Source organism: Rhinopithecus bieti, unplaced genomic scaffold (genome assembly GCF_001698545.2).
Source record: "Rhinopithecus bieti isolate Rb0 unplaced genomic scaffold, ASM169854v2 scaffold_17667, whole genome shotgun sequence".
Taxonomy (NCBI): domain Eukaryota; kingdom Metazoa; phylum Chordata; class Mammalia; order Primates; family Cercopithecidae; genus Rhinopithecus; species Rhinopithecus bieti.
This window is the reverse complement of record NW_016809668.1, coordinates 1,156,791-1,179,391: the sequence shown is the minus strand read 5'-3', so window position 1 is coordinate 1,179,391 and position 22,601 is coordinate 1,156,791. Positions and strand designations below refer to the sequence as shown.

At 43.0% G+C, this 22,601-nt stretch overlaps 1 protein-coding gene across 4 annotated transcripts in view; it reads left to right on the top strand.

The window, feature by feature from the left end:
- The window catches only part of SAXO1 (stabilizer of axonemal microtubules 1), a 132,488-nt gene extending 124,189 nt beyond the window's left edge, over window positions 1-8,299 (top strand). For all 4 annotated transcript variants that reach the window (XM_017890104.1, XM_017890106.1, XM_017890103.1 and 1 more), the window contains one exon: window positions 6,888-8,299. In XM_017890104.1, coding sequence (XP_017745593.1) covers window positions 6,888-7,891 — 1,004 coding nt within the window. In that variant the 3' untranslated portion in view covers window positions 7,892-8,299. The remainder of the gene's footprint in view (window positions 1-6,887) is intronic.
- The last annotated feature ends 14,302 nt before the right edge of the window (window positions 8,300-22,601 follow it).

Below are 22,601 nucleotides of genomic sequence, written 5' to 3'. Positions count from 1 at the left end.
CACATGAGGCAACTTTGAGCTTAAGAAACCTGTTTTCTTAACACTTCATCCATCACAGAAGAGAGCCAGAAAAGCCCTGTCCTCCCCACCCCCAGTACCTTGAGGCAGTGTGGAGGCATCTACAGGTAGATGCCTCCATTTAAGTGCGGCCTAGAGTCTGGGGTAGGGGTGGGGAGGAAACATGTGGTTTATATTCAGCAAGATGGTTCCCTCCAAGGCCCCCTAATGCTTTCAAGATGCTGATAGAGCCATTAATAGCTCTTGGAGAAAGAGTAGATTTTCAATTAAGATGAAGCCAATTTTGGATAAATAGTTGGTAGTATTATCAGCCTAAAATAAACTTAAGAGTGTGCTGGGGATGGGCGGGGTGGATATCAGGACTTCTGGAGTGGAGGAGTAAGGAGCTTGGCAAATCCTCTTCCCAAAAAGCAATGACAAAACTGGACAAAATGGTGAAAATCAACCATTTCTAGACTCTGGAAATCAACCACTGGTATGCAAAAAATTGAGAAGCATTTATTAAAGAAAAACTATGGCACCTTGGTTATTAACACTAGGCGTCTGTGATGTTTTATTCTGGGGCTGCTTCCATCACCCCATCCCCACCCCTACTGTTTCATCTGTGTAGTGGCTCTGCCTGAGCGGGCTAGTCTGTGGAAACAAGCAGCTCTGCTGTCAGTGGGGCCTGACTTGATTGGGAATACAGTGCATACCCAGGGGTTTCAGTAAAAACAGCAGTGATCTTAATGGCAAGAAATCAGGGAAGACAACTTCTGAGTTAGTCTGAGGCTGCAGTGCTAGTTGTGGCAAGCAACAGACCAGCAAACCAGCTAGGAATTTAAGAAGGGAGATCCAGAGAATGAGATAGGCACAGTGGATCTTGATAAGCTCATATGTGTTCCTGGTGGTCTGGAAGGCTGTGTACATGGGCAAGGCTGTGTGCAGGCTAAAGGGCAATCAGAGTGGAGCCCATCTATCAACTCATCATCTCTGGTTGAGTAGTCTGGAAGGCTGTGCACATGGGCAAGGCTGTGTGCAGGCTCAAGGGAAGTCAGAAAGGAGCCCATCTATCAACTCATCATCCTTAATCATCCCTGGTTAGGCCTAGTTCTTGTGCAGGGAAGACATGAGAAAGCCCAGTAGGAAGTAAAAGCCAAATCAGACTTATAAACTGCCTGATCTTTGTATGTGTTTTTCCTAACCCACACACAGTTCCATTGGCAAAGTGTGAATGCCTTACTGGCTTAAAGTTCTTAAGTTTAACTTCTGACCAGTCATGGCTGACCACTAAACTATGCTGACAGAGTGACCCTTAGGAAGTCAGGCATGTTGGCTTATATCTGTAATCCTAGCATTTTGTGAGGCCCCGGTGGGCGGATCACGAGGTCAGGAGGTTTTGTGTTTTTTTGTAAAAATACAAAAAAAAAAAAAGAAAAAAAAAATTAGCTGGGTGTGGTGGTGGGTGCCTGTAATCCCAGCTACTTGGGAGGCTGAGGCAGGATAATCGCTGGAACCCAGGAAGGCAGAGGTTGCAGTGAGCCAAGATTGTGCCACTGCACTCCAGCCTGGGCAACAAGAGCGAGACTCCATCTCAAAACAAACAAACAAAGTAAAACAAAACAAATTAAAAAGAAAAAAATGAACAAAAACATCAGTGGCCATACACTGCAGGGAAGATAAGACTGTATGGAATTAGTGCTGGTAAGCCACTAAACACAAGTAAAACCAACTCCCAGTGGGGTCAGAATCCAGAATTGCTGCAGCATATTATCTAAAGTGTTGAGTTTTACACAAAAAAATTGTGAGACGTGAAAAAGGGAAGTATGACCCATTAATGGAGGGGAAAAAGCAGTCAACAGAAAGTATCTCTGTAGGATCCCAGATGTTGGACCTAGCAGACAAATATTTCAAAGTAGCTATTATAAATATGTTCAAAGAATAACAGGAAAGCATGTTTAAAGAAATAAAAGTATGACAACAATTGCTCATCAAATAGAGAATATCAGTAACAGGAAATATTAAAGAACCAAATGAAAACTCTGGAGTTGGAAGGGCAATAACTAAAATAAAAATTCATTAGAGGGGCTCCACAGCAGATTTGAACTGGTATAAAAATCAGCAAAAATGTGGAGAGTTCAATAGGGATTCCCAATCTGAAGAACAGAAAAAAATTAAGGGAAAAGTCCAAACTCAGACTCGTGGAATACCATAAAGTGTACTAACATACTCATAATCATGGCCCCAGAAGGAGAAGAAGGGGGCAGAAAAATGTTAGATTAATTGCTGAAAGTTGCCAAATTTTATGAAAAATATGTATTAATATATTCAAATGGCACAACCCAAATAGAATAAGTACAAAGAGATCCACATCTATTCACAACGTAGTCAAATTTGTTGAAAGCCAAAAACAAAGATTTGGAAAGAGGCAAAAAAATGACTCATCACGTGCAGAAAAATGACATTATTATTATTTTTGAGGTGGAGTCTCGCTCTGTCTGCCAGGCTGGAGTACAGTGGTGCAATCTCAGCTCACTGCAAGCTCCACCTCCCAGGTTCACGCCATTCTCCTGCCTCAGCCTCCTGAGTAGCTGGGACTGCAGGCGCTCACCACAACGTCCAGCTAATTTTTTGTATTTTTAGTAGAGATGGGGTTTAACCATGTTAGCCAGGATGGTCTGGATCTCCTGACCTCGTGATCTGCCCGCCTCAGTCTCACAAAGTGCTGGGATTACAGGCGTGAGCCACTGCGCCCGGCCCAAAAATGACATTATTAATGGCTAAGTTTTCTTCAGAAATAATGGAGGACTGAAGGCAGTTGGTTGCATATTCACAGTACTGAAAGAAAAAAGTCTATCCTCCAAGAATTTAATATCTAATGATACTGTGATTCAATAATGAAGGCAAAATACATTCCCAGATAAAGATGGAGAGAAGTTACAGCTACCTAGCTTGCAAGAAGTACTAAAAGAAATCCTTCAGGCTAAAAGGGAATGATACCAGATGGCAGCACAAAAGTAATAAAGTATATTACAAAAAGTAATAAAGCATACTGGTAAATGTAATTAGGTATTAAATATATACTTTTATTTGTTTTCTTCTTAAATCATTAAAAAGGTATTTTTTCTTTTAAAAGTCAATTACAGAATCAATATTTATAAAACTATGGGATTCTAGGAATTCAAAGTTGGTGTAATATCAGAAAACCAATTAATATACCACATTAATAAAGTAACAGAAAAAAGCCACTTGGTTGAGAGAAAGCATTTGACAAAGTTCAACACTCATAAAAGCTCTCAACAAGCTTAGGACTAGAAGGAAACTTCCTCAGCCTGATAAAGGGCATGCACAAAAAAATCTGTACTTGTACAACATCATACTTAATGTGAAAGACTAAATGGCTTCCCCCGATTGAGAACAAGGCTAGGATGTCAGCTTTCACCACTTCAACTCAATACTGTATTGTAGGTTCTAGCTAGTGCAATAATGTAAGAAAAGCAAGCGGACAAGTAAATGTATCCAGGCTCGAAAGGAAAATGCGAAGCTGTCTTTATTCTCAGACAACATGATCCTGTATGCAGATAACACAAAGGAATCCACAAAAATTACCAGAATACATGAGTCCAGCAAGATGTCAGTACTGAACAATATATAAAAATCAATTGTTTCTATATTCTAGCATGGACAGTCAAAGTGGAGTCAAGAAAACTGTTCTCTTTCTAATAGCCTCAAAATTAATAAAATACTTGGAATAAAATGTAAAAAAACAAGTGCAAGTCTTGTATGCTGAAAGCTATGAAACATTGCTGGGAGAAATTAAAATCTGAACAAAAATGGTGGGCATTCTGTGTTCATGGATTGGAAGATTCAGTACTATTAAGGTAGGGTTGTCCCAAGTTGATCTGTAGATTCAATGCAGTTCCTATCAAAATCCCAGCAGACTCCTTTTCCTTTTTAGAACTTTGCAAAGTAATTTTAGGTTTTATGTATGAAATCAAAATAAACTGGAATAGCTGATAGTATTTTGAAAATAAGAACTAAGTTGAAAACTTAAACTTCCTGATTATAAAATTTTACTATAAAGCTACAGCAATTGAGACAGTTATACTGACACAAAGACAAGTAAAATGACCAATGCAACTAAATTGAGAGTACAGAAATAAGCCTTTATGCCTATTGTGATTGACTTTTCACAATGGTGCCTAGGCACTTCAGTGTGGGAGAGGATAGTCTTTTTGATGAATGGTGCTGGGACAGTTGGATATCCACATGCAGAAAGATGAAATTACCTCATTCAAACTCAAAAGAGTCAGAAACCTAAATGTAATAGCTAAAACTATAAATGTTTCAAAGTAAAACATGGGAGAAAAATCTATGATATCTTGGGACAGGCAAATAATTTAGATATGGCATCAAAAGCATGATTTATTAAAGATATTATATATGGGACTTTATCGAAATTCAAACCCTTTGGGCACTTAGAAACCATTAAGAAAATGAAAAGGGTCAGGTGTCAGGTGGGTGTTTTGTTAAAATAATAAGAAAATGAAAAGAGAAGTGATAGACTTGGAAAAAATATTTGTAAATCACATACCTGGTGTAAGATTTGTATTTAGAATGTGTAAAGAGTATGCAAACTCAATAAGACAATCTAATTTTAAAATGGGCAAAACATTTCAATATTTTACCAGTGAAACCACATGAGGAGCTAATAAGCACATGCAGAGATACTCAACATCATTAGTCAATAGAGAAATGTAAATGACACTGCAAGATACTACTAAATACCCATTGGAATGTCTACAATAATTTAAAAACACAGATGATAACAAGTGTTGATGAGGACATGGAGAAATGTGAATGTTCATACATTGCTGGTAGGATGTAAAATGGCACATCTACTTCTTCACTTTGAGAACATTTGTCAGTATCTTTTAAAAAAAGCTAAAGATAAGATTTTTCCATACAACCTACAAATTTCAGTTTAGTATCTACCCAAGAGAGATGAAAATATATGTTCACACACTTCTTGACAAAGGCTTATAGCAGAATTTTTTTATAATAGCCAAAGAGTAGAAACAACTCAAAATGTCCATCAATTGGTGAATGGATAAACAAAATTTGGTATCATGTAATATTATTCAACAATAAAAAGGTGTGAACTACTGATATAAGCTACAATATGGATGAACCTCAATTACATTCACTAAGTGAAAGAAGCCAGATGCAAAAGGCTACATATTGGGTGATTCTATTTATATGAGAAGTCCAGGAAATGCACAGATATAGAGACCAAGAGCAAATTAATGGTTGCCTGGGGTTGGAGATGGGAGTAAAGACTGACTACAAATGAAGATAATTGGTATTTTTGGCATGATGCAAATACTCTATAACTGGATTTTGGTGATGGATATACAACTCTATAAAAGTCACTAAATTTTGTACTTAAGATGGTATGTTTTATTATGCAAATTAGACTTCAATAAAGCTGTTACAAATTGTGCCTGCGGACTCCACTAGTGTTGGTGTATATACCCAAGGCTCCTCAGAAGCTGCTTTTTTTTCTAACCTTTTGTAAAGTGGTAAGCAAGAGAATTCCCTATAGATTTAGAGGGCTCACTAGCGCTACTTTAAACCCGGTAATTTATGGGCCCAATGGGGCAACCCAGGTCTTGGATGTCAGTCAAGTATTTTGAAAGAATGCCAGCAGTGCCAAGGCAGTTGAATCACATGGTTTGTCGTCCCATTTTTCTCACCTAGACATTCAGTCTTAGTGCTGGCCCTGAGGGTCTGTGTGATAAAGTCAGTTTCAAAGACTTATAGTGCTGTCTGAAGAGTGTCTGGTCCTCAAGATGCATGGAGGCCATCTCTACTGCCTGTTTCCTTGGAGTCCAGGCCTCCCTTTGTGTTGGCAGTTCTAGCCCCACAGCAGAGGTTCCTTTTGAGATGGACATCTAGAATGGCCAATTCTTTTCATTCTTCAAACATTCTGAAGTTGTTTTCCTCCTGCAAATCTTCCCTTTGATTATTGTTTTCTTTCACCTTTACTCCATGTGGAAATATAATGCCCCTAAGTGTGATATGAGGTATCAGAAGAACATGGCTTTGGAGTCAACAATACGGTTTAAATTCCAACTCAACTCGCTAGCCATGTGACTTTTGGGCAAGTTTCTTAGCTCCTCTGAGCCTTGTTTTTAGAAATCTGTAGAATGGAGAGAATCATACCCATCACAAAGGGTTAGTGTGAAGATGAAACAAGATCGTGTATGGAAAGACTTGAGCACAACTGACCGACATGTAGTTGGTATTCCTTAATTGTTAGAACCAGAGAGTGGGTCAGATCGTGGGCTCTGGGTCTGAATTTGCATTTCTGTTTTTCCACTTCTAGCCAAGTGAGCTGGGACAAATTCTCTCATTTTCTGTGCATCTGTTTCTGCATCTATAAAACTGGCATTGATAGTACCCACCTTATTAGGACAGCCTGAAGATTAAGTGAGTTGATATATAAAGCACTTAGAACACTGCCTGTTATGTAATAAGTTTTATACAAGTGGCAGCCACTCTTCTCTCACCAGCCAATACAATGCCCTATTCCTTTGGAGCAACATATTTGATATATGTGGATTAGATGTGAGGATTACAGGGACACAGTGGGCTGTCACCCCACAGATGACCAGGTAGGCCTGGTTCGTCTGGCTGGTGGCCCGCCAGTGGTGGGTTGTGAATTGCCTATCTCACTACATCAAGTGGTAGCAGGGATGTGCTCTGTCGTTCCTTTGTCTCAAAGACTACTTCATTGGAGACTGGCTTATGACCTTCGGGCTCTGTAGAATATCTGCAAGTTGGTTGACTTGATTTATTATTAATTACTTCTTCTGCTTTAATTTCAGCTGATTATTTGCCTTGGAACCAACCAAGGCGACAGCCACTTCGTCTGGAACACAAATACCAGCCAGCATCAGTCAGGTTTGATAATAGGACCACACACCAGGACGATTACCCCATAAAAGGCCTTGTGAAGACCATGAGCTGTAAACCTCTGGCCATGCCAAAGCTCTGTAACATACCCTTGGAGGATGTGACTAACTACAAGATGAGCTACGTGGCCCACCCTGTGGAGAAGCGCTTTGTGCATGAAGCAGAGAAGTTCAGGCCCTGTGAAATCCCCTTTGAAAGCCTTACCACTCATAAACAATCCTACCGGGGCCTGATGGGTGAGCCTGCCAAGAGCTTGAAACCTCTAGCCAGGCCCCCTGGGCTAGACATGCCTTTCTCTAACACCACTGAGTTTCGAGATAAGTACCAAGCTTGGCCAACGCCCCAGATGTTCTCCAAAGCTCCCATCACCTATGTCCCTCCCGAAGACAGGATGGATCTTCTGACAACAGTGCAGGCCCATTACACATACCCTAAGGGTGCCCCAGCTCAGTCCTGCCGACCTGCACCTCAGATTAGGAAAAGCGGTCGCTTTGAAGGCTCTTCCACCACCAAGGATGACTACAAGCAGTGGTCCAGCATGCGCACAGAGCCAGTCAAGCCCATTCCCCAGCTGGACTTTCCCACTGAGCCCTTGGACTGCCTGACCACCACCCGGGCCCACTATGTGCCCCACCCACCTATCAATACCAAAAGCTGTAAGCCTCGTTGGTCTGGCCCTCGAGGAAATGTCCCTGTGGAAGGCCAGACCACCTACACCATCAGCTTTACTCCCAAGGAAATGAGCAGGTGCCTAGCTTCATATCCTGAGCCTCCTGGCTACACCTTTGAGGAAGTGGATGCTTTGGGGCACAAGATATACAAGCCGGTTTCCCAGGCAGGCTTTCAGCAGAACAACCATCTTTCTGTGGATGATTCAGAAAACCCCAGCCAGAGGGAGTTGAAAGTGTCAGCCTGATTTTGAAAAATTGTAATTTAGAATTTACACAGTACTTTTAAAAGCAGACAACTGAGAATTATTTGTTGGACAAAAAAAGAATTCCCTAAAATGACAGAAAAAAACCAAAAAACAAAACAAAAAAAAAAACCTTCACCACTTCCAGAGCACTTGAATAAAATGAGAATCACTTGACTCAGGGAAAATGACATTTAATCACCGGCTAAATTAACTCCCCTTAACTTCTTCTTTACTGCATCCCCACTCCATTTCAGGTCCTTTACTTTGTGCTTATGGAATCAAAATTGGTCTCTGAGGTTTTCTCTTATCCAGATGTATTTTATTAATTTAATCATTATATGAACTGACATAATGATTAACCCTTGCCAAGTATGAAGCACCAAAGAATAAATTTTATTTTGGGGGGAATGAATCTGTAGCTCTGTGTGTTTACACCCATGTGCTGGCTGTGCAGACAGTAGTCTGTATTGCTTGGGACCTTTGGGAGATTTTATGCTAGCATCCCCATTGTGTGTCAGTATTGGTGGAGGTGCCTTGGGCCTGGTCTGGTGTCTTGTTTTGGGTTCTCTGTGTGCAGGGCTGCTTCACAAAGCATCTTTCTACCTCTTCACTGCATGACATACCAGCAAGAATACTGCTGTTTGATGGGGTGTGGATGTCTGTGGTCACAGGTGATGGAGGGAAAGGAAGAGGGAGGCAGGGATGCATGAACCTACCAGACCTCTCCCCATCCCCAAGCCGGTACAGGCTATGATTCCAGGGAGAGGAGGGAGAAAAAGTACCCTTGGCAACCAAGCAGTCAACACCTGGTCCTTGAGCTGTGAGCAAAAGCTGTGGGCTCTTCTAAATGCTGAGAGCCTGGAAGAAATTGCCCCAGGCTGGCCTGGTTTCTGGAGAGCCTGAATGTGCTTGTCCTAAAATGACAGCTGTGACCAGACCTGTGACAAAGTTTGACATAGTGGTGAGCCAGATTCTACCGTGGAGTTTCTCTCTTGAGCCTAAGGTTTCTACCACATTTGTTTCTAAGGCCAAGTAATTTAAAGCTATTTTATTTATATTTTTTTAATTGAGCAAAATTGAGGAGGGACTTTGTTAAAGAGGGTACCATACAGCCAATTAACTTGCAGATTTTGTTTTTAATTGGGCAGAATTGAGGAAAGACTTTGTGCCAGTTAGATGAGCTGATGGGTCTGGGTGAGCCTCACAGAGGGATGCAGACTTCAGTCTGGGACACTTGACTCTCTCGAGTTCACAGAAGCCTAAAATATACTTCGTGGTCTCAGGGAACTTGGAAGCAGCATGGAGAAGGTGAGGGGAGTTCAGCTCATGTCTGGAACCTTGGGCTTGGGCTCAGGGCCTGGTGGAGGGGCCAGGGGCCTGTTCCTTTCTATCTAGGGCTCTGTCTTTCCATGGCTGTCACCCATCTGACCCAGGCCTCACAGGTCCCCACACCTTGCATCCTCACCATGAGCTTTGTTTTCATTGTTGGGTTGGGATCTATGTTATTTAATCCTCTCATTGGTTTGTATGGGGTCTGAGTGCCTGCCTTTAGGGGTAGAGAGGCTCAGAGTGGTTAATCACCTTTCCCAAGGCCACACAGCACAGAGCAGCAGAGCCAAGGTCAGAATCCAGGTCTTTTGACCCATGGCTCTTCCACAACACCAGGCACCTCCCATCTTCTGTGTCTCAGATCTCCTGGCTCCACAAACTACATCAAACCACATTCTGTCTGAGCCTACTGGAGTTCATTAAGCTAAAGGATTACACTAAGAAGGGTAAGTTTTATTACTACTTTGTTTTAACAAATCAAAAAAAATTGACACTTGATTTGAAAAGCCAAATAGTGCTAAAATGCTTATAAAAATATAGCAATCTCTTATGTCCCAGCTGCTTAGCCTTCCTTTGATATTTCCCCAGAGAGAACAGTTTTAAATTATCTATTTTGCTAATACTTATATTCACATTCCTAAGTAATATGCATATACTGCTATGTGCTGATTCATCGACTTTAGACATGCTTTGTTTTGGCAGTTGAGGAATTTTGGTTCTCATACACCCCCCGTTTCTCGCCTCTCGGTATAATTATATGACAGTGTTTGGTAACATCAAGGCTAATAAGCTTTCCTAATGTTATCAATTGCCAGGAAGGGAGGAAGCTCAAGGATGGGATTGACTGGCTGACTGAGGATCACAGACCCTGTTGGAGTGAAGAATTTTGTCTGAGCTCTGCCTTTGTAATGAGGCCATCTTCATGGTGACCCCAGGCTGGAGAGGCCACCCTAGGGCGTCCCTTCCTTGCCTGTTCCTCTTGGTCTTAAGAAACCAACTCTCCCCCTACTACCTATTTCTTTTTTTTTGGCTTCCAAATTAAAATGTCCTTAATATTATGAAAGTGATTAATACAAGTAAAACACTTAGAAAATACAGAAAAAAAATACAAAGCACCTATTTGGGGCCTTGTGAAACATGGTAGTGAAGAGCATGCATGGTTTTTGGAGTCCAGACCTGGCTTTGCACCTTGGCCCTTGCCACCACAAGCTATGAGAGCTTGGTCAAATTCTTCAACATGTGAAAATGTGGATAATAGCAATCCTGGCTTCATGGTTTTGCTGTTTGGATTGATAGTGTATACGTCGGTCACTTAGCTCTGACTCACAGTTAACTCTCATTAAATGTAGATGAGGATGAGGAAGACAATTGCTGAACTGGAACTGGCTGAATCTACTTATGATTTCATCGGTCAGTGTTTGTAAGTGTACAGGTAAGGATAACTGCTCATTTTTTATTTTATGTATTTTACAAAATAAAATATATGTGTTTTTTCCTCATACAGGTAAATTAGTCTTTAGTTGTTTTGTGTCAGGGTTGCTAACTGTGTTTCCTAGAAATCTGGTTTGAGAAAGCAGCTGGGCCACGAGGAGGAAAGAGGACCTGAGCAGATGGAGCACTGGTTTCCTCCTCAGTTCTCATCTGAGCACCTTCTTAGCAGGTCCATGTGTTGGGCTTCCATATTGAGTTTGCAGGTAAAAGGCTCTGTGATGAAAGGACACGCACACACATGTGCATGCACTGCCCTATACCTGGTATGATCTCATTCAACAAATCTGACAATGGGAAACCTTCAAACATGTGGTCTTCTTTCAAAAATGTGTGCACATGCTTATATTGCATATTGTCCACTTAGGAGAATGAAGTGGGAGCTTAATCACCTACCCTAGCCCAGGGTTCCCAAAACTTTAGGTGTGCCATTAAATAAAAATGACTAGAGGTCAAAGATATTAATATAATAGAACACAAGGCAAAAAGTTTTATGGCTATGCAGGAAAACTCTTTCAATGCAGGATCGAGTAGGCTCTTGGGGATGAGGTTCTGGGGCAGAAAATGAGAGTTGAGCTTTTACAACTGAAAGATGGTGAATTCTTTTCCATCAGAGGAAAGGACATTCTCTAGTGAGGTTGATTGGCTGGGAAGAGTGGGCTTTGTGTAGAGCCCTGGGCTGGCTGGAAGTGGTCTGCTGGTTTAGGGTATGGTGCCCAGGGGCATCTGCTGGGCATGCAGTCCTCTTAAGATGGTGATATCTGACTACCTCAGGCTGTGGGCAGGTCTGCCATCCTGTCAGCAGGCTAGGTGACCTGGGTAGGCCTTGTTGTTTGGTTCATGTTACACTGGGGCCACCTGTGTGGGTGGAGATTCTGGTACTTTGCCTTCTTTTTGGGGGGATCAGGAATTCGCTTTCCAACCCCCTCCCCCGTTAAGGTCTGAATATGGCACCAAATCAGCTTAAAGTACTCTTCAGTCTACTGCTGGCTGCATTTTCTCAGGAATCAATGTCTTTAAAGATGAGTCTCCTTTTTTGGCTTGGCTTCAAGCTCTTGTGCTGGACAGTGGTTGGAGGATGGGGAAGGATAGGTCCCTTGTCAGTGATGCCCATGTTTATAGCACCACTTGCTCCCCTGCCCTCTGTGGTACCTGTCATTTCGAATCCTGAGCCCCACCAGCTTCTACAGACCCCACTCCCTGCAGCTCCAGCTCCCTGGCAGTGTCTTCATTCCAGGCTGTGGCTTCCTCTTATACATTTGTCAGTCATCACTCCAGCATTCACCTCCTGCCTTCTTCAGGTTTCTTGAAATCCCTTATCCTTTGAGGGCATTCCTGCTGATTTCTTCATGATGTCATTTTATGTTTCATTATTCCTCTGCTGTAGTTTAGTATTGTGTGAGTGAGGAGTGGGAAGGAGTAAGCACAGGCAGGCAGCCTGTTGCTAGACCTGGCCTAGAGCCAGTTGGAGGGGGTGAAGCGCTCATGGGCTTTCACCGGTCTTCTCAACTGCAAAGCATACCTGGAGTGTGACTTTGGCTCTGACTGGGCAGAAGGGCAAACCTGGAGCAGAATAAGCACCAGGCTAACTTGTGTGTGCAGGTGAAGAGAACCCTGGCAGGGGTCGCTAACCCCTGAACCCCAGGCCATTCCCTGAGGCTATGCTCTCCCACCTCCATCCTCTGCCCCAGCTATCCACCTCCACACCCTCTCAGATAGCACCAGCAGACCAGGGGCAGCTGAGCAGACACCACAGCCCAGTTCTGACATCAGGGGCAACAGTCCTGGCTGGGGTCTGAGCTGAGGGAGCCAGCACTCCTGTCCCATCTTAAGGTTTTGCTTTTGTGTGTGTCTTCTAACTGCCTTTTCATTATAGTCTGATTGCCCTAAAATTGAAATGAAGTAACGTAGATATTGAGAATAAGACCCTCCTCCTCCGTCCTTTTCTGCCTTTTTTTTTTTTTTTTGTTTTTTTTTTTTTTTTTTAGTGAGTCTCGCTCGTGCGCCCAGCGTGAGCGGAGTGGGGCACCTCGGGTTACTGCAACTCTACCTCCAGGTTCATGCCATTCTCTTGCCTCAGCCTCCAAGTAAGCTGGAACTAACAGGCGCCTGCCACCACGCCTGGGCTATTTTTTGATTTTTTTTTTTTTTTTTTTTTTAGTAGAGATGGGGTTTCACTGTGTTAGCCCAGGATGGTCCAGGATGGTCTTGATCTCCTGACCTCGTGCTCTGCCCACCTCCGCCTCTGAGTGGAGCTAACTGCCCCAGGGCAATGAGATCTGCACAAAAAGTCTTTCCAAAATGACTCATCCGGATGATGAACTGAGGGATCCATTTCCTCTAAAAGTGCTTTTTAGCTGTGCAGTTGTCAAGAGGAAGTAGGTGGAGCAGGCGGGGGTGTGCACAGTCCTAATTGCAGATTAATGGCCTCCTGGTTCCTCAGACCTGCCCCGCCTTCACCCTGGTCCACATCTGGTCAGCAGCCCTCGAAGTGGGAAGACAGAGGCCTTTCTGAACATAAATGCTGGGGTTGGGGGCAGACAGGGGTGTTTTCTTTGGCAGAGCAGGTTCAGAATTGCACATGGCTGGCTGAGCAGGTGCTTGGCTCCTCCCCACTTTGAGGGTGCAACAGTAGCCCAGGAGCCTGTGACCCTTCCAGAACATGTGCTCTGGAATCTGGAAAAAGCATCAGGGCAATGTGAGGCTGGGCTCCTCTTTCAGCCACACTACTGGGCTGCAGGTGCCCTGGTTCTTGTAGCCTTTGGATCCTTAGATACTTACATGAGAAATCCTGATGCATTTTCCTTGTCAAGCCTCTAAATGTGGTTGCAAACCCAGCTTGATGCAAATGAAAAAGACTCAGGAGTTTCCACTGCTGTGATTGAATCTAACACTGATTTTCATGGGCCTTGTTGCCCAGACCAGCCTGTCTGCCTCTGCCTCTGCCTACCTGCTTAGGGCCAATGCTATACTTACAACGACAAGAAGGGAGTTTAGTTACCTCTCTGTTGTCTCAAATCCCCATCTATTTTATTATAAGATCATAAAACAGGGGAGCCCACAAATACCCTTTAAATGGGCAATCAGTGACTTGAGAGATATAGGCAGAAAAAAACGCCTGAAAAATGACTGAAATTTGACTTCTGTGCCAATGGATGACTTAGGAGGAAATGGAATTTTTGGACTATGGACGCTCCTGGCCTTAAACAAAGAATTTTTCATTTTAAAGTTCCTAAGCAGAGTTCAGTGCTTACTATCAAGTTGGAGTGGTTCTTTTCTTGGCTAAGTAGTATAACAATTCCCATATTCGAAGGTCAGTTATTTGGAAACTTTAGCTGTCCAAAACCAAGGCAGGAACCTGGAAATAAGTGGCTTTTAAATTGCCAAAATCATCGACGCATCGACATAGATTTCATGTACAGAAACTGAGGTACTCTACTCAGTACATACTCCTACCCTGGCTCTCACTGTCAGCACACTGCCCCCGTCCCCGACTTCTGTTTTTAAACACACAGTTCCAATGAGTTTCTTTCATTTTGTTTACTAGCTTAGAGCAGAACACTAGGGGCTGCTGCTAGAGGTAGACACTTTTAAACAAAGCAGAGTGACAGCTGATAACTTGGCAGGGAGACTAGAGGGCCAAAATATTTTAAAATGCAGAACTCAAAAGTATAGCCGCTCAGGAATTATGACCCCAGTATAATAATAAAAAACGACTGTATATATACATATTTTATATATGTATATATACACATATTTTATTAAGTCTGGAAAAATATACCATGATTTGTGCTTATGACCCCAATTTAGTAAAAAAGAAGAAAAAATCATATACATACATTTTTTAAAGTCTGGATAAATGCATCAACAGTGTTGGATAAATGAATTCCCATTTGTCTCATTTATCCAGAATAATAAGGGAATAGGGATTTGTAGTATTTTAATACTTGGTTAACCTGTAGGTAATATGTATTAGCCTTTCCCAGGGTGTTGTCTACGGAATACAAGCCCTATGATACAGTCTTCCAAAAAAAAATTCACTGGACACGTAAGTTTGAGGAGTGCTGTATATTATATTTCCCTGTTGGAGATTCATAATGCATGTGAATATTTTGAAGGCTCTGTGAAGCCCTATAGTAAAGAAACCTTGTTTAACTTTGTATGACCCAGTGTATGAATCAGCATTCTTGCCATTACAAGTGCTTAAGCAAAAAAGAGAATTTATTGGTTCAGGCAGTTGAACAGTCTAGGACTTTCTCTGTTGACTTTAGGCATAGTTGGAACCAGGGGCTTCAGTGATATAATGAGGTCTTGGTCTTCATCTTTTGGCTTCGTTTTCTTCTACATTGCCCTCGTATACAGGCCTTACAGCATCCTTTTAGCTAGCAATCCCAATGGAGAGAAAAGGGCCTCTGCTTCTCAGTGGTTCCAGTAAAATCCCCTGAATTGAGTCTTGCCTGGCTTGAGTTTTATGGGGATCCCTGAGCTGATCATTGTAGCAATAGAAAATACTAATCATACAGGCTTGAACTGGGGTCCACCCCTGGACGGAGCAGTGTATATGTGTGGGGTCAATCTCGTGTGAACTACATGAACTGCATGAGGGCTGAAGGGGTGGGGTGGGTACCCAAAGGAAAACTGAGGTATAGTTTCCAGGGAAGGGAAGGACGAACATTGAGCAGGAAGAAGCAACATTTTTCAGCTCTGACGATAGAGCCTTTTTATTGTGTAAAACCTGTTGGAACACACATGGAGAAGTACTGCCAAATACTCATCATAAATTTTTCAAATAAGTTTAGAATACAATAAAATACACATGCCATGCAGACATGTAGTTCAATCTATCTTTTATGATTCAGAAATCTCATTGAATCCTGTAGCGTCTCAGGGTCAGCTCTGAATGTTAAAATATCCCGGTCGTTGACAGTTTAGATTGTTTGGCTTCTTGATAAATGAGAGGTTATGGTACAGCCAAAGTGCAGGGCACAGAGGGCCTGGGAAAGTTCATTTATGATGGACAGTGGACTCATGCGAGTATCACTTGCGTAAAGCCCCTTCAAGTTCTAAAAGCACCAGCACATCCTGTCTTATTCAATCCACAAAACCCCTCTCTGTTGTTATTCCTGCCTTTCCAGTTGGGCAACTGAGGCTCAGAGAGGTCATGCAACTTGGCAAAGTCCTCACAGGATTGCTCAGGGGATTAGAGGAAATGAGGTTTGTAAAACAAACCTGGTGGACAGTAGTTTTTGAATGGTACCTTGGAAGAAGGGGAGTGCTAGAGAGATGCAAGAATAATCTCTTCATTCAGATAGAGAGAAAAGAATGAATTTTGGAATACTTTTAAAGGGACATGCAGTTTACAGGTGTATGACCTAAGAAATAGGTTGAAAAAACTTTAGGAACAGTAACTGTGTGTTTGTGTGTGTGTGATCTTCCACTGTATCTAGTATAGAGTTAGCATTCAGATCTATTCAATAATTGCTTCTGGGAACACAGATACAAAAATGTTGATTAGATTCCAATGGGGCTTCTTTACACGATGTTTATTTACAAGACTAATCTGTAAAAAGGAACGATTACAGCCAGGAGCTGAAGGTCATTTGAAGAGATCATTCAGTGTGTAAGTTCTTGGTTTGAAACAGTTAATCACTTTAGACTGGATTCTCGTCTCTCGAGAAAACAATTCCTTTGGATACACCAAGGAAAAAGGTATTTTTGTCTTGTGATTTGGTAACACGTAGTCACATCTTGGAGTTTATCTTATAAAACCCCAAACAATGGTATTTAGGAAACATTTATCTTCTTGGTTAAGAAGCTCACGAAGATTCCATGAGACTCCTACCTTTGTTTCCCGTGGGCTCCAGGAACCTGCGTGACTTGAGACTATCACAGTGCCCTTTCCTGGCCTGTGCAACCCCTCTCTCAGAGTCCTGGGTCGGTTGCTCTAACATTCTCTTGTCCCAGGGCATCTCCCAGGGAGCCCGCCCAGATGGCCCCCAGGTGGTCTTCAGCCTCTTCCAGGCATTCATTTTCTCTACTTGTCCAGTGAGTTCCCTGTGTGGTAGGTGGGGACTCAGGAACCCTGCCTTCTCCCTCCATATGTCCTGTCATATAAGCCGCCCCCTCCTAGATCCTCCTCCACTACCTGTCACAGCTGACTTAGCTCTGGTCATCAGGATGGATGGGATGCCTTGTCATAGCATTGACCACATCCCCTCCCTCCCTCCCTCCCTCCCATCCATCCATCCATCCATCCGTCCGTCCGTCCGTCCGTCCGTCCATCCCTCCATCCATATGTACTTATACCTATTCATTCTTTCCAAAAATGTCTCTTGGGTACCACACACTCTTCTGGGTGTTTGGGCCTACATCAATTAACAGAGCAGACTCAGATCCTGCCCTTGTGGAGCTTCTGGTCTAGTGAGGGGGAGACAAACATGAATAATAAATAAGCACAATAAATAATGAACAACTATATAATGTATAATTAAAATAACACTTACTAAATCATAAGCAAATTAATGATCTTGTATCTCAGAAGGCAACAAGGAAAAGCTCATTGGGATGAAGAGGCTCAGGTTCTGGGAGGCACGGGTTTTAGTTAATGGAGCAATCAGGAAGGGCCTTATTGAGGAGGTGAGATTTGAGAGGCCTGAAGGAGGAGATGAGAGAAGGAGCCAAGTGGCTGTCAGGGAGCAGCTAGGGCACAGGCCCTGAGGTGGGCATGTTTCTGTCTAGGTGTGTTCAGAGAGCAGTGAGGAGGCCAGTGAGCACCTCACAGGCCATTCCCAGGAATTTGGCTCATGTTCTGAGAGGTGACAACATCAAGCTTGGACCTGAGAAGTGCCAAGATCTGGTGTCTGTGAAAATCATCACTGTGGTCACCCTGATCGCTTATGGAGGGGAGCACAAGCTGTAGGGGAGCACAGGCTGTAGGGAAGCATAGGCTGTAGGGGAGCATGGCTGTAGGGAAGCACCGGCTGCAGGGGAGCACCGGCTGTAGGGGAGCACCTGCTGTAGGGGAGCACGGACTGTAGGGGAGCACAGGTAGAAGCAAGGCCTGGTAGAAGGCTTATTCCATAGAAGGCAATGCAGGCTCACACCTGGTGGGGATAAGAGGGGTCCATGAGAAAAGTGTCACTTTCTGCATGTGTTTCAAAGGTGGGCCACATGAAGTTGCTGATTGGATGTGAGCTGAGAATAAGAGGACTGAGCATGATGCCATAATTTGGGGTTTAAGTGACTGAAAGGACAGAGCTACCATCCATGGAGGTGGATGAGAGTGGGATCACTACAGGCTGCTTCTGGGAATTGAGGTATTGTGGGGCTTTGAGGAGAACCTGCAGTGAAGGAGGCCTTGCACTTCTGCTTCCTGCCATGGTCCCTGAGAAGTGATTGCAACATCCTTGATTTCTGAAAGCCTTTCCTCTGTTTCTCTTTTCTGTCCCACGGTCTTTAGGGAGAAAGGGGTCTTTTCTGACATCCTCAAGGAAGGGTTTTCTGAAGTCAGGTTAGCAGCACCAGGGTTGGATGAGTAATAGTGACTGTGCTGTGTGCTTTGAGGGAGAAGGGAGGAGGGGGAAGAAGGAATTAGCTCAGGCAGTGGGAATAGCTTCCTGAGGTTGTGAATATCAGCTGAGATGTGACCTGCCTCCCTGTTCTTTCCCTTCCTTTCCTTTTTCTCCTCTGTCTCCTCATCCCAGGTGTCTCTAGCCAATTAGCCAGATCTTGTCCCTTAGGATTTCTTCATCCTTTATCATGTCATACAATTTAGTCTTTTCTTGGTCACTTTCTTTTGTATTCCCACCCATCATTTTTTCAGCAAAACAAAAAATCAGTTTTTCCAAAGATCAGTTTTTCAGCAAAAGATCAGTTAGAAGAAGAGATATTGTACATAATTGTATAATAAATAGTATAATTTTATTTTTCCACCACAAATCCAGATCTGGCCCTGAAATTAGTGTGCCCTGGTTGTGTGCCATGGGGAAATGGAGGAGAAGTGAGGGGAAGAGGTAGCTTTGGGAAGATAGGATTCTGTACCCTTGATGGTGACTCTGGATCTCAGGCAGCCTCCAACTCTAAAGGCTGTCAAAGATGGAGGGGCCCAGCTCTCTGCCTTTGCTGCAAGGCAGTGGGGAAAAGAATTGTATAATTGGACAATATTTAAAGACTTTATGTAACAAGCATTTTATAGCCTCCATATTTGCCCTGCTCTGATTTAACAGGAGTGGATGGTTATGGGTTTGGTGGTTGCTATTCCATGGTTCTTGAGAAGGTGGAGAGCAGAAGAAAAATGGGAACTTCATGGAACTGAGGCCAGTTACCCAGAGAAAGTGGCCAGAAATGAGCTGGGCTGTTGTAGGGTGCTTCAGGATATTTTAAGGAGTTCAGTCCTAACAATAGTGGGAAGGTATAAAGATTTTAAACCAGAGGACCAGAGGACTGATATAACTCAAACCATGTTTTGGGAAGGTCTCTTTGTGAACTGAACTGATTTAAGCCATTTTTGTTGATCAACAGTTCCCAAGTTATCATGGTGAAGATGGGTAGCTCCCATCCATGAGAGGCTGAGGCTGTGTCTCCACCTACACTGTCTCAGTACCTGAGGTGGTGTGTTACAATGAAAACAAGTCTCAGACCAAATTCTGGCATGGGCATAAATGCTAGCAAACTGGTCCAAAGTACTTACATAACCTGCTCCTTGAACTTGAATAAGTCCTATTGTCCAACCCTGGGCACCCTGATAAACACTTAGTTACTCTAAAGTGAATGTTCCTAAAGTAAGATTAGCCAAAAACTTCCCTACTCAGATCAGGCTGGGCACATAGAACCAAAGACAACACTAGACTTGGATCATCAGGCTACTGGATTTGCTAGTGTTTTAGTCGATTTGTGCTGTCAGGGGTACTATGGACTGGGTAGTTTATAAAGGACAGAAATTTATTTCTCGCAGTTCTGGAGGCTGCAAAGTTCAAGATCAAGGTACCAGTGAGGACTGTTCTCTACTTCCAAGATGGCGCCTTTGATGCTGCGTCCTCCAGAAGGGAGGAACGCTGTGTCCTCACATGACAGAAGGTAGAAGGGCAGAAAGGAAATAAACTCCCTCTGTGATGTCTCTTTAGAGAGCCTAATCCCGTTCATGAGAGGAGGAGCCCTGGTGACCTAATTGCCTCTTAAAAGCCTCACCTCTTAATACCACCACATTGTCAACAGTTGAATTTTGGAGTGGAGTGGGGCACATTCAAATGATAGTAGCTGGATTCTTACATTATCTGTACAAGGGCAGTCACGTTTGTTTCTTCTCTCTGGTCCTCAAACACGGCATATTTCACTACTGTGTGACTAATAAACTTTGTATAATTAATGAAACTTCTAGTGCAGAGTTAGATGATAATATTTGAAATACTTGCAATGGTACTTCTGGAGGGTGGATTTATGATTGAGGTGTTTTAAATGTTATCTAACTGCCCCAAGAGTACAGATTTAAGTTAATTTTATACATAGATATCAGTTTATACTGAAGTTTTATAGGCAATATAACAATAGTTTTAGCTGTTGTGTGGAAGGTGGATTGGTAGAGACCAGAGTAGATTTAAATAATCCAGTTAGGAGACCTTTGCAAATGCCCCAATGAGAGAAGATTAGGACTAAAGAGAGCAATCACTGGTGCTGACTATGGAAGGGGCCAAATGAGGGAGAAAAGCTGGAGATTCCCCAGAACTTGGACTTCATAACTGTGGTAGGACACACTGTCATTTGCTGTGGAATGTGTCTGCTTCTCAATTAGACTGTGAGCTCCCTTAGAGCAGGAACTAGACTCTCACCCCTGTGTCCTTGGAACCCAGAGTTGGTGCTTAGCAAAGTGTGTTAAACGCTGAGGAAAAGGAAAGGTATGTCATGGAAAAAGAAATCAGGAAGAAAGAGATGAGCTGAGAAGGGATGGATGATCATCTGGTAACGGAAGGGTTGGGTGAGGACCACCAGGGCTAGATGAGGACTTTGGTGGTTTTCCATCCCAGCTTCGTACTTGGCCAAGTACGAAGGCAAATCCTCACCACGCAAAGGGTATATAGGATTCAGGTCTTGGGGGCCTGCTTTTAGGGAGTACCTTGAATCTCTTCACTGTAGTAGGGACGGGCCTGTGCAGGCTGAAGAAACTCAGCTCAGGAGTCCACGGAGCTGGCACCTGCCCTGTGCTCTGGTACTGAGACATGCTGACCTCCAGCCATGAAGCAGAAACACAGATGTTCCTCAACAATCAAGTTGTCTTGATAAACCCATTATAAGTCAAAAATATCAGAAACGAAAAGTGTGTTTCTGACTTAGAGTATTTTAAATTCATGACGAGTTTATTTGGACATAGCCCCATTGTCAGAGAAGAAGTGTACTGAACGTGTTTTGTTTTTGCACCATTGTGTAAAGTTCAGAAACTGTAAGTCAAACCATCGTAATTCAGGGATTGTCTGTTGATGGGTGATTAAAGAACAATTTTGCCGTTCTTCACTAGCCTCAGCCAAGCCATTTCCTGGTGCTTCTGCTGTTATTTAAAAAATGATGATGGGGGCCTAAGGGAAGAAAACCAAGCCATGACACGCTTTATCACCACTCTCCTGGGCTTCACCACCAGACATTTCCTCAACTTGCTCACCTGGTAACTAAGTTGTTCACAGCTTGTTTACTGTGCTTCACAGGATTTGTAACGAAGGCCACCCTGGCCATCATGAAGTCCCAGAGAGGGAGGCAGTTTTCCCAGGCTTTCTGCTTTCTGGTCTGAATGTTGACCATGCAATCTCTCAGGCTCTCCTAAGCATTCTGCTTAAACAAACATTATTTATGTTCGGCAGGAGAACCATTCCTGACCGTCTGCTTTTTCCTCACTCATATAACCTCACATTTAATTTCTGTTTACACACATATGAACCATATCTTTAGGGGCAGTCTGGGAAATCCTAGGTTGGAGATGGAATTTGCCTTTTGAAAATACAGTGGTGAGCGACATCTGTATATTGTGTTATCAGAGGCGTGACATGTGCTCGGTTGGGACCAGGTGCTTCACAGAATCTGAGTGAAATTGTAAAACTGCACCCCAGTTCTTTAGCAAAGGCTTGATTACCAATATCTGCCTTTCAGTTTTGGGGTGGCAACAAAACAGTTGAAAATCTTGGGGTGCTACGAATAAGCTGAGGTTTGGCCAAAAAACAGTCTCTGACAAGCTCATACACATTTGATTTATAAAAGCATCTCCAAGTGAACTGGGTGAGTGGGGAGCAGACAATAATTTGAGGTTAAACTTGGAGGATCGTAGAATTCATTGGGTATTCAAGTCTTTACTGTTTACTTCAAGGTCTTAAAGCATCAATCAACGCCAATATTGTCCCAATTGGCAGTATGTGATGTGGGTAGATAACCTCTGATTTAACTCACATTCAGTGCAGACTGAATCTGAATCCTGAAGTCTTTGTGTGATAGCTGGTTTACTGAACAAAATGAGGAACACAGAGAGAAAAGACCAAAGGGGAGTTATGCCTTATTTTGTTTCCTGATTTTATCCTTCCCTGGGTTAATTCACCTAACAGGTCAGTTTTCATTAGGTTACTTCCCAAGTGCTCCATCCTTTTCTCTACCCCACCGTTTCCTGACCCTTTGTAGATGGCTTTGACTTCTTTTAGGAACCCCGCTAACAGATGATTGAGATCTAACTTGTCTCATTTTAGCTGAAAACCATTAATAAAAGAGGACTGTTTCTTTGGGTTCATTTGCAGGATGAAGTGAGGGGATAACTGCATGTTATTTATGAGAAACTCAACCACTTGCAAGTGAAATACCCTTAATTTTAGCTTTTACTTGTATATTTGCTCATGAATGAATACTTCTCCATGCTTTTTAGTTACTT